Source organism: Eptatretus burgeri, chromosome 9 (genome assembly GCF_056783735.1).
Source record: "Eptatretus burgeri isolate ZD-2024b chromosome 9, Ebu_testis_v1, whole genome shotgun sequence".
NCBI lineage: Eukaryota > Metazoa > Chordata > Myxini > Myxiniformes > Myxinidae > Eptatretus > Eptatretus burgeri.
The window spans coordinates 82,995,133-83,010,226 of NC_140969.1; the positions used below are offsets into that span (position 1 = coordinate 82,995,133).

Consider the following 15,094-nt stretch of genomic DNA (forward strand, 5'->3'; position numbering starts at 1 on the left):
AAAATAATGAAATAAATAATTGTCTACAGCTCAAATTTGGGCTGACGTGCGTACAAATGATTGGGCCGATGTTTAGTCCCAGTCCGTCACTGTACGGCACCATCGCCTCTGAACACCAATGTCAACCATTTGTACCATCAGCGTTATTTTTATGACCCATTTGATTTCACGGACTATGTAAGATTGTAAGGCAAATTGTCAAAGTGAGGGGGTGAGTGAGAAGAAGTTTCCCTCCGATTGCATTCTTTACAAGAGTAAACACCCACAGGTGGTTATCAAAGTTTGTCTCCTGCCTGTTGCAGCTCACTCCTGATGTGAAACATTTTGCTAAAAAATAAATTTGCATACCTTGTCGAGGCTCATATGAGAGCGTACACACAACGCACAGCAAGGGGGGCGTGAGACAAGAGGGGTGGGAGAGGGAAGGACAAAACAGTGGGGAACAGCAACATTAGATCTGTAGAAGAGAGAGGGATGGGGCGGAGAACACGGGGTATACAAGATGGACATTACAGGGACTTTCAGGAAGGAAAGCAGGGAATTTGAAGGAGGTGGGTTTGGGGTGGATTAACGGGGGTAGAAAATATTGAGGATTTGGATGGGGGATGATAAGAGGTGGTGGGGAACAGCTATTTTGAAGGCCTGGAGGAAAGAATGGGATTGAAAGAAGGGAGGGAGTTTATTCCAAAGGCGGTGTAAAAGAGGAATGAAAGAGTGAAGGTGAGCAGTGATTCGTGATTTTGGTAGTTTTACCAGAAGGGGGTTGTTGGCGGACCTTCAGCACCCTGCAGAAATATGGTGGGGACAAATCGCAGACACAGCAGGGGAGGAAAGACCAGAGAGGAGACGGTAGATGACATAAAGACCACCAACCTGCCTGCGGTGAGAGGCCCAAAGACTCAGCCTCATCGCGGGAGATGCCAATGATCCGAAATGCCCTGGTTTCCACAGCGTGAAGCCGAGAAAGGTGAGTGGCAGGAGCACCAGCCCAGAGGGAAGAGCAGTACTCCATTAGGCTGCGGATGAAAGCTTTGTATTTGGTCAGGAGCTCAAGAGGGCCGAGGAAGGACTTTGCACAACTGAGGATTCCCAGTCGGTGACTGGCTTTGGAGGCCAGGTTGGAAATGTGGCTTTCCCAGGAAAGATCATGGCAGATAGTGAGAAGACCCAGAATCTTGAAAAAAAAGGACTTCTTCCAGCAGATTGTTGAGAAAGTGGATGGGGGGGGGTTTCCAAACGGTCCTTTCTTTCGGAGAGACATAGTGAGAGTGTGAGATTTGTCCGGATTGAAAGACATGTTCCACGTGTTGGACCAGTTTGTGATTTTACCCAGATCTGCAGTGAGCGAAGAAGCTGCTGCTTGCCAGTGTGAGGGATTACAGATGGTACGGCAGAGGGTGGAGTCATCAACAAAGAGATAATGAGGATTTTCCAGGGTCGGAGAGATCATTGATGAAAACCAGATACGAGGTCCGTCAAAAAAGTAACAGGACTGACTTCACAGAGATTTTATTCCAAAAAATATATTGAAATCACAGCTTGTCCCCTTCAAAATAGTTTCCCTCCAGTCTCACACACTTGTCCATCTTCTTCTTCCACGCTTCGATGCACCCCCAGAAGGCTTCTTCTGGAATCCTCTGGAGCTCCGTCGTCACGGCCCTTTTGATGGCCTCCACATCAGGAAATCGGGTCCCCTTGATCACCCCCTTGAGCTTGGGGAATAGGAAAAAAATCACAAGGGGCCAAGTCTGGCGAATACGGAGGTTGCTCCAGAGTTGGCACGTTCCTCTCCGCCAGAAACTGTCGGATGCTCAGGACACTGTGAGCAGCGGCGTTGTCATGGTGGAGCACCCAGGCGTTGTTCTCCCACAGATCCCTCCTCTTGTCCCAGACTGATCTCATGAGGCGCCGGAGGATCTCCTTGTACACGTATTGATTCACTGTTTGACCCTGTGGTAGAAACTCGAAGTGGACGATGCCCTTGATGTCATAAAACGCGATGAGCATCACCTTGACCTTCGACTTCGACATCCTTGCTTTATTTGGTCTTGGTGATGCGGGACTTTTTCACTGTCGACTCTGTCGTTTGGTCTCGGGATCGTATTCGAATATCCACGATTCATCGCCAGTGATGACTCTCCCGAGCAGGTCTGGATCGTCCTCGAGGTACTTGAAAATATCTTGACAGACAGTGACTCTTTGCTATTTCTGGTCCTTGGACAACAGCTTGGGGACCATCTTTGCACACACCTTGTGCATTTCGAGATTTTCAGTGATGATGCTCCAGACAGTGTCCTTGTTGATGGAAAGTTCCTCAACAATCATCCGCACTGTGAGTCGACAATCTGCGCGCACCATCTGCATCACATGCTCGATGCTGTCCACCATTCTGCTCGTTGAAGGTCTTCCAGACCGTGGATCGTCTTCAACCTCCTCTCGTCCCTCTTTGAACCTCTTATGCCATTCAAATGCACGTGTATGTGACATCGTTTCTTCCTCGTGGACTTGCTGCAGCATTGCGAAAGATTCGAAAAGTGTTTTGCCAAGTTTGGCAAGAAACTTAAGATTGGTATGGCTCTCTGCCCACGACTCATAGCGCGACGACTCGGACTAGACAACATGTAAAGCACGACTTGTAAAAAAAAAATCACACAATGAGCGCAGTCAACCATCACCAATCATATTGTTGCGGATTCGTGCCCGCCGGCGTGCGGACGGCCACGTAACTCGAATCGATGCACGTCGCCCACCGGACGGACAATCCAGTCGTGACCCTCTCGGACTAACGCCGGGAACCAGTCACGGGTGGACCTTTCGGTCTCACCGCGATCGTGCCAATCGGCCCCCGTGTGGGATAGGGTTGCTCGCCAAATTCGACCTACCTAAGTACCCACACGGAGGGTAGACCGGGCGATCGCAGCTCGCCGCAGGTTGACTTCGGACACGGGCCACTTAAGTAGGTCGAATTTGGCGAGCAACCCTATCGCACGCGGGGGCCGATTGGCACGATCGCGGTGAGACCGAAAGGTCCACCCGTGACTGGTTCCCGGCGTTAGTCCGAGAGGGTCACGACTGGATTGTCCGTCCGGTGGGCGACGTGCCGCGATTCGAGTTACGTGGCCGTCCGCACGCCGGCGGGCGCGAATCCGCAACACTGGTGTCAGGTCGTGCGATATAAACTCATCGCCCTCCTCGCAGCACTGGTAACGGAGAACGGGAAAACGGGCTCTCCTGTCTCCGGCTAAATTCATGGGAATCGGTCCAGGGGTGAGAGGAGCGACCCCCGATTCCCTCCAAATTACGAGCGAGCTAAATTAACCCTTTAAGAGAAGCAAGATGGCGTCTCAAGGCGAGCGGGAGCCGGGGGGTATTAGAAATGGATGTAGAATGTGTAGAATCCATGGCTCAGGATGAAATCCCCGTGCAGGAAATGTTAATTGTACAGGAAAACGAACTCGCCCAACTGAACCCAGAGCCCGAAATAGGTGCGGCAGCGGCCGCGGTGTATGACACCCCCCCTCCCCCTCTCCACCAAAACCCCCCAACCCCTGCCGAAACGGCTCACTCAAGCGCACCCGACATGGCCCAGCTATGCGCCATGATAGCGGAAATGACAGCAAGGATGGATGCGAATACAGCGAACATGATCAAGCAAATGAACGAAAAGATGGATACATACACAAATGAAATTATAAACGAAATGAAAGGCATGAACAAGCACATGAAGGAAGAAACTAAAAAGCTCCGGGGTGAGACGCAGAACATGGGCCGATGCCTGCAGGCGGGCATGAAGGCCGTTAGCAGGGAGCTTAAAATGGCGACTCCAAGTGGAGGAACGAACGAGCTGGAAGGGGGTGCAACGGCTGTCGGGCCCGTGGTGGAGGCGGGTAAGGAAAAAGTAATTGGGGAGACAAGAGACGAGGTGAAAGTAATTGGGAGGGAGAGAAAAGAACAATTAATACGGAAAGCAAGGATGAGGTACGCGGAGATCGTGAAAGAGCAAGGAGTGAAAAACAGGGAAGGACGGGAGCGACTTAAAGAGAAAGCAAGGTTGACCGACATAAAGATAAGGGAAAGACGCCAGAAAGAAGCGGAGACTAATAGACAGGAGGGGACAACAGAAACTTATAAATGTATAGAGACACGGGAGACAAAAAAAATAGAGGAGAGACTGCATGATAATGACAAGGTAAGTGACGCACACACACACACGGAGGTAGTGGAGGACAATGGGGGTGAGCTGGCGGACCGTGCAGGGACCCGGTGCGAGCAGCGGGATAGCCTCCTCCAGGAACGAGGGGAGGGAGTATGCCCCCTTGAGGCGAGTCACGACCAGGTGAGTTCGGTCGTGCTTTGCGAGGTTGAGGGGACGGGTGCTGTGGACAGGTGCACGGAGAGCTTGGGGGGCATAGAGGCCCCGGAGACCCTTGTGGGGACACGAATCCCCAGTGTGGTTGTCCCTGTGTGTGTGGTGCAAGGTGTGAGTGCTAGTGTGTACTAGGTGCGGTGGGACGCAAGAAGCACGCGGGCCACCATCTACTCTGCTTTATTGCGCAGCCGGAAGCACAGTTCTGCCACCCCTAGCGGGCGAGGCATGATATACGAAAACCCAATCACGTGACACAGCACACTCCTCCCCTCGTAAAATGACCCGTCACATAACGAACGGATAATCACAACATGACCATCAGAAACCCATCAACACTCATAATCCTCCAAGTACCGCGGCCGCATCCTGACCCGCCTCGGACGGGCAGCGCCACCAGACAGCCCAGGCTCATACGCCTCCCGGCTCGGTCGAGGTGACATCCTCGCCGGACTCGCACTTTCCGCAACACCAGCTACCCCCGACTGCCCAGCCTGCTCGACGTCCCCGGGTAGGACGGCATCAGGCGAAGACCCCCTCGGCGCTGGCCCAGCCAGTCCCGGCGATACAACGTCAGGTGCCGGCGAGACTACCGGTGGGGGCCCCGCAACGTTCGGCTCGGGGAGGTGTGGGGGGGTGACGCTGAACAGCGATCATGCATCTGGTCCACGTGCCGCTTCCACACACCCCCACCATCAGTCCGCACCATGCAATTCGCCGGCCCCAGCACCCCAGAGACCACCGCCGGCACCCATTTGGAACCGTGGAAATAATCGCGTACCATCACCCGCTGCCCCACCTCGAAGCTGCGCAGCCGCGTCGGACGCGACATAGCCCCACTCACCGACCCTCCAGGTCGCAGCAAATCTAGCCTGGACCGCAAAGCCCGTCCATAGAGACGAATAGCAGGTGAGTCACCCGTGACAGGATGAACTGCGTTCCTGTAATGGAGCAAAAAAACATCGACCACCGTCTGCACAGGTGCAACACCCCCCCTGCGCAAAGCCCGCTTCAACATCTTGACAAACGACTCAGCTTGGCCATTCGTCTCAGGATGATAAGGTGCGGACCTTAGATGTCGAATACCATTCTGGCGCATAAACTCATCAAATACACCCGCGATGAACTGCGGACCATTATCAGAGACCAGGATCTCCGGCAACCCTTTATTAGCAAAGATCGTCCGCAGCTTCTCTACTGTAATGCTTGCTGAAGTATGCTGCATTACTACCACCTCCGGCCATTTAGAGAATGCATCAATCACAATCAAAAACATCTTGCCATTAACCGGCCCCGCAAAATCTACATGGACCCTTTGCCAAGCTCGGTCTGGCACAGGCCAGAGCCCCGAAGCTCGACGCGGGTTATCAGCATCTGTCTGGCACGTGGTGCAACGCTTAACCAATTGCTCAATGTCTTTGTCCAACCCCGGCCACCACAACAGGCTACGAGCAAGACTCTTGGTCTTCACGATGCCCAGGTGACTGGCATGCAGTTCTTCCAAACACCGCTGCCTGAACCTCGATGGAATCACGGTCCTCATTCCCCACATTATGCACCGTTGGACCAACGACAGCTCCGCTGCGCGTGACGTGAAAGGTTGAAATGCCGGTGTCGAAGGTAGATCGCTCCAATTCCCCGTAGAAATCGCCTGGACGACACGGGCAAGCACCGGATCACGAGCCGACTCCACCGCGACCTGTCTGGCCGTGACCGGCCCGCTCTGGACCTGGTTCAGCGCAAACACGTCGACCCGGTCGCCCAGCTCAGACGCAGGTGGACCCTCCGCACACGGCAAGCGTGAGAGCCCGTCGCAGTTAGCATGCTTCTCGGTGCTTCGGAACTGAATATCATAATCGTAAGCACCCAGAAACAGACACCACCGCTGTATTCGCGCGGCTGCTACCACTGGCACTCCGCGTTCGGGTCTCAGGATGAATTGAAGTGGTTTGTGATCCGTCTGTAAAATGAAATGCCGTCCCAGCAGATATTGATGAAACCTCCGCACACCCCAGACGATGCTGAGAGCCTCCCGTTCGATCTGGGCATATCCGCGCTCTGCTGTGGACAGGGTCCGGGATGCAAAACAAACAGGCCGCTCGGAACCATCGTCCATCCTGTGGGAGAGCACTGCCCCGATGCCATATGCAGAGCTGTCGCATGCCAATAGGAGCGGACGTGCAGGCTCGTAGTGCACGAGGACCGTATCCTCTGTGAGCAGCCGCTTGACGCGGTCGAACGACACCTGGTGTGCAGGCCCCCAAACCCAGCGCTCGTCCTTCTTGAGCAACCGCGTCAACGGCGCAAGTTGTGAGCTGAGCCCGCGCACGAACCTTTGGTAATACTGGGCCATGCCAATGAACGCGCGTAGCTGCGTCTTGTCGCGAGGTGGTGGCATGTGCTGAATCGCCTCCACCTTCCGAGGACCTTTCAACAGCCCCTCCGGCGTGATGACGTGCCCGAGGTATTCTAAGCGCTGCTTGAAGAACGCGCACTTGTCCCTGTTTAAGCGCAAGCCGCACGCTTCTAGCTTTGTTAGCACTCGGGCAATGTTCGCAAGATGCTCATCCGCCGTTTTCCCCGCAATGAGCACATCGTCCAGGTAGGTCTGAGCGGGCAGGTCAATGCAAACCTGATCCATAGCTTTCTGCCACAAGGCTGGGGCCGAAGCAATCCCAAAACAGAGTCGGGTATATCGATAGAGCCCTTGACACGTGTTGATTGTTAAAAGCTCGCTACTCCCGGGATCCATCGGCAGGTGAAAATATGCATCACGCAGGTCTAGCTTCGTGAAGTATTGACTCCCCGCCAATCGCGCATATATCTCATCGATTGACGGCAGTGGATATTGCTCCACGCTGAGCCCCGGGTTAACCGTGGATTTGAAGTCCCCGCACAATCGGACGTCTCCATTCCGTTTCAGCACCGTGACAACCGGGGTGGCCCAGTCCGAGCACGACACCCGTTCGATCACTCCACAGGCCTCCAGCCTATCCAGTTCACCCTTGACCTTGTCCCGCAGGGCATACGGCACCGGACGCGGTTTACAAAACCGAGGAACCACCCCCTCCTTCAAGGAGAGTTTCGCCTCCATGCCCTTGAGTTTCCCAAGGTCGCCTCTAAACAACCCTTGATGTCTTTGAAGAATCTCCTCCAACTGATCCTCCCACTGGCTCGGCACGGGTTGCACAAGGTTAACTGCGGCCCAGTCTAGCCTGATGCGGGTCATCCAATCTCGGCCGAGGAGAGACGGCCCCCTCCCCCGTACGACGTACACCCGAAGCGTGGCGACCTGGCCTTGGTATCGCACAGACACGTCTGCCATCCCGACTGGCGTTATCCTCTCGCGGGTGTACGTGAACAGCGCGAGGTTCGACCTGATAAGCTTCAAGCCGTTGAGTCTACGCGCGGTCTGTTCGTCAATGAGCGACACCGCTGCTCCCGTATCAACCTGAAACGTGATCGGCGTTTTGTTCACTTCGACTTCCACCGTCATCGGGCGCGCCGTCACCGGGCCAACTGAACCCAGGCTCAACACCGGCCGCTGGTTCCGCCCCGAGTCGCGTCGCACATCGCCGTCCACGACTTCAACGGTGGCCGAAGCCCCACGGCACACACGCGCCAAATGACCCACCTTGCGACATTTCAAACACACGTTGCCTTTATACGGGCATGCACGGCGCAGGTGCCGACCTCCACATCCCAAGCATGTCCGCGGTGTCACCCTGCTGCACGCGTGGCCGCGCGGCGACGTCCGACCCGCATCGAAGGCCGTGCGCGCGTCCCGGGGTACTCGCGACCCCGCGTGGCCGGTGATGGCTCGAACATCCCCGCGAGTCTGCTCAACCGCCATGTGTGCTTTCATTTTCTCCACGATGTCCCGAAACGCCAGCCTGTCATCCCGGGGCCTGTCCGGTGCCACTAAGTCCCCCAGCAGCCGATAATGCTCCGGCGAAAGCGAAGCGAGCAAGATTGACTTCTGCTTGCCCTCGTCGACCACATCGTTCGCGTGGAAATAGCAATCCAATTGCTCTGAAAACGATTCGAAGTCGTCCCCGTCGAAAACGGGCATAAGTCCGTATGATCCCATCTTCGTCAGCCAACTAGTGTGTACTAGGTGCGGTGGGACGCAAGAAGCACGCGGGCCACCATCTACTCTGCTTTATTGCGCAGCCGGAAGCACAGTTCTGCCACCCCTAGCGGGCGAGGCATGATATACGAAAACCCAATCACGTGACACAGCACAAGTGCGTCCCCGTGTGTGGAAGCGACCCCGTGTGTGAGTGGTGTGGTGGCGATGGTGCCAGAGTACGTCCTTCCCAGCACGCCGTGTGTGAGTGAGGCCGTGTGTGTGGATGAAACGGCCAGTGTGGATGAGGCACCGCGGGTGAGTGAGGGACGGTGTGTGGATGAGGCACCGCGGATGAGTGCCCCCGCGTGTGTGAGTAGTATGGTTTGTGTGAGTAGTGAGGCACGCGTGAGTGAACGGCCGAGTGCAAGGGAGACTGTGTGTGTGAGAGAGCGGTATGTGAGGGAGATGTCGGTTGGCATGCGGGAGCACGCAGCCGCGTCTCCCGGGGTGAATGTGATGGAATGGACTGTGAGCGTCGTAACACGCAAGTGTGCGTGGGTCGAATGGCGACGACGACGACAGAGGAAAGAAAGCCGGGTAGCGGCTGTAGTTGTTTCGGGGACCGTGCCGGGTTCACCCAGCAGTGAGCACGCGGTCCGTGCTGTGCAACGCACGAGGCCGCCACGTGCTCGCTTGCGAGAGTGAAGTCCCGGTCCGGTCCGGAAACGCCAGCGGTGGATTTGCCGATCCCGCGGACGGACAAAGTTTAGGCAGGATTATGGATTTGGACCGGACGGGTTCTCCACGCGATCGTGTGTGTTAAGCTCCAACGGGCAAAGCACATGTGTTCGCGTGGGGAACCCCTCGAGACGTGGGGCTTGTGTTTTTTTTTATGCGCACGGTGACGCCATGGCTGCACGTGGGGTTGGAATCCGGCAGGAGGGGTATCCCTGCCGGATAGTACCGTCCAAGGAGGGACGAGGAACACGTGCAGCTGCATGACGTCACGGGCAGGTGCAAAGTGCGCGAGTTGCCGCGCTGGTGCTGCGCATGAAAAAAAAAAAAAAAGCAAGCCTCACTTTCGGGTGCACAGGATTCCTGGGCAAGGGGTGGAAGACCCCCTTACTTGGGCACAGGATGGAAACTAGTTAGGGGGAAGGGTTAGCTTAGTTAGACCGACTTCATGGGGCAGGGGTAAGTCCTCATGGAGTTCGTGGAATGGATTAGTTGGAGGGATTTAGATGAGCTTTAGGTTGGGAAATAAAATGATTTATTTGGAGACAGTGACAGACTTGTGAATGTGTAGCGGGGACGTAGTTTAGCTACGTAGGTTAAATGGAACGTGCTATAGTGTAAGGGACGACGTGGGAGCACGAGTTAGTTAGGGGATGTAGTTAGAAGGATGGCAGAGTTCAGCGGTGAGTGTGTTGAAGAGTTGGTGAGTGAAGTGGAAGCATGTGCTTGGTGAGTGAGTGAGGCCAGCGGGTCTGTGTGAGTGGAGCGAATGGGGAATGCATGGTGCGATGAGTGATTGGGGGGAGGAGTGACTCCCGCCCAAGGGACCCCGGGGTCAGTGTAGAGTGAGTTAGGGGGTTAGTTAAATTGAAAAATGGAGGTCGTTTTGCTGTTGGTGTGAATGTAGGCTCGAAACCCGTTTGGAGGGGTGCAGGAGCCCTGTTGACGGGCTTGGGAGCGTGGCTGCGAAAGGTGAGTATCGCTGAGTGGGTACCCCGGGCACCAGGCTAGTCGGCCGTGGTAGGCCAAGGGCCCATGGGGGGCCGGGATAGCGTAGTGGGCACGGGTGCGCCTGCTTGGTGCGGGGGCCCGGGGCGCCATTAGCCGCGTGGGCAGTGTTGTGGGCATGGGTGACCCTCGGAAAGGGGCCTGGGAAGCCAGCCTGCCACGTGTGCGTTTCAGGGGAGGTGCCATGGGGGGCACTCCCCGGTGTTAGGGAGCTGGTAGGCTCGGAGGCAGTGTAGTGCCCGGGGGTGCCATAGCGGGAGATTCGGCAGAGGGTCGTGCCTGCCAAAGGGAGCCACGTGTCCCAGCCATGAGACCGTGTGAGGGCACGGAGAGAAAATTGGGGGGCGAGGCCCGAAATTGTGAGGACACCAACACAGGCGACGGGAATCTGGGTTGTTAGAACCAATAGTTTAAGCGAGAGGCGCTTGTTGAAAGCCCCGGGGTAGTTTAATGGTTAAATGGATAGGGTAGATTAGGAAGTGTACCCCTCCGCACCATCCATCCCCTCGCTCTCATTGTGGGCCGCTGGACCCACTTTGGGTTAGATCGCTGAACTCTGGGGAGGCCATTCTGAGGCTTGAGTTGGGCCTCGACACAGGACGTTAGCTCTCCCTTATTCCCCTCCGAGAAGGGAACGTAGGGGTTGGGAGTAGGCTAGGTGACAGAATAGGTTAGCCGAACAAGGACGATAAAGGGGGTTAGGGGACGATTTATAGTGGGGAAGTAAAAATAAAAAAATAAGTTGGGGCTAAATTGGGGTTTGACAAATTAAGGGAGTGGGTATAGACCGTGACAGGCAAAGGCGATAGGTGGGAGGGAGACAGGTAGGTAGGTCCGAGCCCGCCTTCTGAGTGGCCAGCACCACCGCACTCCCTCCACCAACCTCCACTGAACGGCGAAGGCTGGCCAGCTTCATCTGCTAGCTGTGTTGCTGCAAGGCCTGTGCCGGCCCACTTCATCTGCCAGCTGGCTGTTTTCTTCAAGGCCTGTGCCGGCCCACTTCATCGGCAGCTGTTGTTGTGCTGCAAGGCCTGTGCCGGCCGGATCATCTGCAGCTGTGGTACTTCAAGGCCTGTGCCGGCCAGTTCATCTGCCGGCTGTGTTTGCCTGCAACGGCCTGGTTCTGCGGGCTGTGTTTGCCTGCAGCGGCCTTCTTCTGCGGGCTGTGTTTGCCTGCTGCCTTTGCCATGCCATGCCCACTGCCCAGGTTCACCAGCCCCGTTCAATTTTTGCTTTGCCCCCCCTGTTCATTGCCATGTGCGCCAGGATCGTAAAAGCAACAGTTTGCAAGCTGCAAGAACTGCCCTGTTGGCAGCTACCACACGGGCCTGCAGTGGCGGCCCATGCACCGTGTTTGTGTTCATCCATCCATTCGTTGTGTTCATTGCGTGTGCCACTTGAGCTGGCACGGAGACTGCATTTGTGCAGCCCATGCACCGTTGTGGTTCACTGCGTTCAGTTCAAACCATTCATCCATCCATTCGTTGTGTTCATTGCGTGTGCCACTTGAGCTGGCACGGAGACTACGTTTGTGCAGCCCATGCACCGTTGTGGTTCACTGCGTTCAGTTCAAAAGGGAAGGCCTTGAACTGCGTGTGAGCAGCCGGCCACGTTCCCTGTCACCTGCATTATTTGAGCCAGAGACTGCATGCGGGCAGCCTGGCTCCCTGCTAACTGCTTTCTTTTTGCAGAGTTCATTGATCCTGGGCCATGGTTTAGTGTAAAATTTGTAAGTTAAGGTTAAGATGTACTGTACATATGAGTGCGCCCCCGGCATGTTTGTCTTAGCGCCGGCAATTTTATTTAAGTCGTCCGTGTGAGTGAGTTTGTTTAGGTAGTTACTCAGCCCTTAGGTTATTTATTTTGGGGACACGAATACCATGAATGTCGCACTCAGGGATCCGTAGGTAAAATGTCCTAGGGGAAAACTACACATGATGGCACACGAAAATTTGACGACTCGGGACGAGTCTGTAAAAAGGGGAGGGGGTAGTGTTGTGGTTGACCAAATTCGCAAACCACCATTCAGGTCCCTTAGGTGAGATATCTCGGTAAGTATATGTGTAGTTAGGCCCAAACCCGTTGTCTAGAGGGAATAAATGTCATTCATGAGGGCTGCGACTCTTCAGGATAGCCGTTTTTCTTTTACTATCTTTATTTTGGACCAGCCGCCATTATTACCACCACCAACCACGTCTCAACAGCCATCACAACAACAACCACCAACCACAACGCCGCTTCACAATAACAACCACCAACCACAACGCCGCTTCACAATAACAACCACCAACCACAACCGCCACGACCTTTACCGTCACAACTCGCCACCATCGCATCGCCACCATCTCGCGCCACTCGTGGGCACCGATGCTGGACTCGTGCGGGGCGCGCACCGAGCAGCGTGTTCAAAAACATCACGGACTTTCCGCAGAAAAACGGATCAAAAACGACTCACGCCCACTTTTGTTCCGTCCAATCGGTGAGCGAGGGGCGATTTGGCCCCGCCTTCAGGGCGTTGGAGGGCGGTCGCTATATGCAAATTCATGGATCAAAAAGCATTCACGCCCACTTTTCCTCGGGCCAATGGGGAGCCAGCAAGAGAGGTGAAGGGTCGGAGGCAGAGGGTCAAAGATGAAAGAGCGAAGCCACGGGGCTTATAAAAACGACTGCGTTCGTCAGTAGAGGGCAATTCGCAGTTGGGAGTTCGCGGAGCCAGTGAAGAGTTGGGACGAGTCAAGAGAGGAGACGGAGAGGGCGATCGGACGAAGCTGTGGAGAGGCGAAGGCGGTTGAGGGGGTGCTCGCGTCGGATTCGGGGAACTGCGGAGGGAGAGGCCGGCGGTGCGACCGAGGTCGTGGTGGAGACGCTCGTCGCGGGACCCGAGATTTTGTGAACTCCTCCTTTCCCCAAGCATCAGCAACCCCCTCCTGTTTCCCCCCGCGCTGAGATAGTGCGACAAAAGGGGGCCCCCTTCCCACCCCCTACCAGACACTGTCCGCGAGGCCCGCGGAGTTGAGGCACCACCGCCACTTCGCGTCTCATCATCAGACGGGTAGGCCCGACACGGTCTCGGCCCCAGGCCCGCCTACCCCCCTCATCCTGGAGGGTGGTTCTCTTTTCTTTTGCTTTTGGTGGAATTGTATATGTGTGCTTTCCGTTCATCGCGAAATAAATGTGCTTATTGTTGAACTGTTTTCCCGCTTCGCTTCGTCATTTCTTTCATTGAATCCCCATCTTGCTTCACGTAAAGGGTTGGTCGTGGGCTAAGACGCCCGATAATTAATCGAACCGTCGAGGCCGACGAATAACACCGCTCGGTTATCCTGATAGTACGGAACGGGTCGCTTAAGTGGCCCGTGTCCGAAGTCGACCTGCGGCGAGGTGCGATCGCCCGGTCTACCCTCCGTGTGGGTACTTAGGTAGGTCGAATTTGGCGAGCAACCCTATCCCACGCGGGGGCCGATTGGCACGATCGCGGTGAGACCGAAAGGTCCACCCGTGACTGGTTCCCGGCGTTAGTCCGAGAGGGTCACGACTGGATTGTCCGTCCGGTGGGCGACGTGCCGCGATTCGAGTTACGTGGCCGTCCGCACGCCGGCGGGCGCGAATCCGCAACAATATATATTGCTGGAATGTTGCGAAAGTGACGCAACCCGTTCATTCAAGTTGTGTAAGTGGAGCACACAGCAGGCTCACTGGCTCAGTCCCGTTACTTTTTCGACGGACCTCGTAAAATTCCTTTATCTGGTAAAAGTCATCATCTTCCATCGACATTCATGATGTTCCTCAAATCAAAAGCAATGTTAATACCTTCTTTGATTGGTTGGGTGGTCGCTAGACTACCGTTATTCTCAGGTTTTCCGTCCGTCTGTATGTAATGGACAGCTCTGGAGGCCAGAGGAGTCAACCGATTTTGATGAAACTTGACTGGTAGGTTCATACCAGGATCTAGTTGTATGCTTTTGAGCACCGTTGCTGTGGATGCCACCGTTGCCTAGCAACAGGACTTTGAAATGTTTGCAAAAATCCGAAGAAAAAATTTTTCTCGAAAATCAAAAATCTGCTTCCGTGCTTTTTACGTGCACTATAATCACCCTTTGTCAAAAAATTTCAGCCCAATCCGTCAAAAACTGTACGACTAGTATGCAATTATATAGCGACCATCCATGTCGCCTACCGGCTTGTTGGTTCTATCACTGGTTCTTGCAACTCACGGAAAATATCATCATTCCCCCTCATCCCCACCCCTCCCTTTCCATGACCCTACTTTATTTATACCAATTCAGTTAATTATAATCATTGTATATGAATGTATACTGGTATGATCGTGTCTCTTTAGTCTACCTCATGGATAAGTGAAAACAGTGACATCTGAATTTCATATTGTACCTTGAACTATTATACATAGTCACATTACTCTGTGCAACACATGGACAACTCATCACAAATGTATTTAATAAATTACCTTAAAGAGTATACCATCAGCCAGTTTGCACAACCTTCTTAAGACTTGGGCAATTTATGTTGAACTAAACACGGTGACATCATCAAGCACCATTAACCTGGTGTTCATTACCTGTGTGGTGTCCACAGGGATAGGGGTGAACGCATCCTGACGAAGGGAGTACGTCGGCCCTAGGAGATCCCTCACTCCTTCGTGGTCCAACTTGTATTCCTTGATGGGTTCAATCCGCATGCGTTCCTTGGGTAGCAAGGCCTCGTAACATGGTGCGTAGCCAGGAGGAGGAAGGAAACGAAACTCTCCGTGCCGCCCACCAAGAAGAAAGCGCACCCTAAGGTCGGCCAAGGTTATTGAAGACAAATAAGCGAGTGTACAACATTTCTTCACACCTTCAAACAGGAAGGATAACACGTTTGACATTATGTGAGTGGTATGCACTTTTCGCTCTTCT

The 15,094-nt window shown here is 54.5% G+C and overlaps 1 protein-coding gene across 13 annotated transcripts in view; it reads right to left on the reverse strand.

The window, feature by feature from the left end:
- LOC147020464 (ryanodine receptor 2-like) overlaps window positions 1–15,094 on the reverse strand; it is a 372,265-nt gene that overhangs the window by 302,784 nt on the left and 54,387 nt on the right. For all 13 annotated transcript variants that reach the window (XM_085895797.1, XM_085895798.1, XM_085895792.1 and 10 more), the window contains one exon: window positions 14,758–14,974. In XM_085895797.1, coding sequence (XP_085751923.1) covers window positions 14,758–14,974 — 217 coding nt within the window. The remainder of the gene's footprint in view (window positions 1–14,757; window positions 14,975–15,094) is intronic.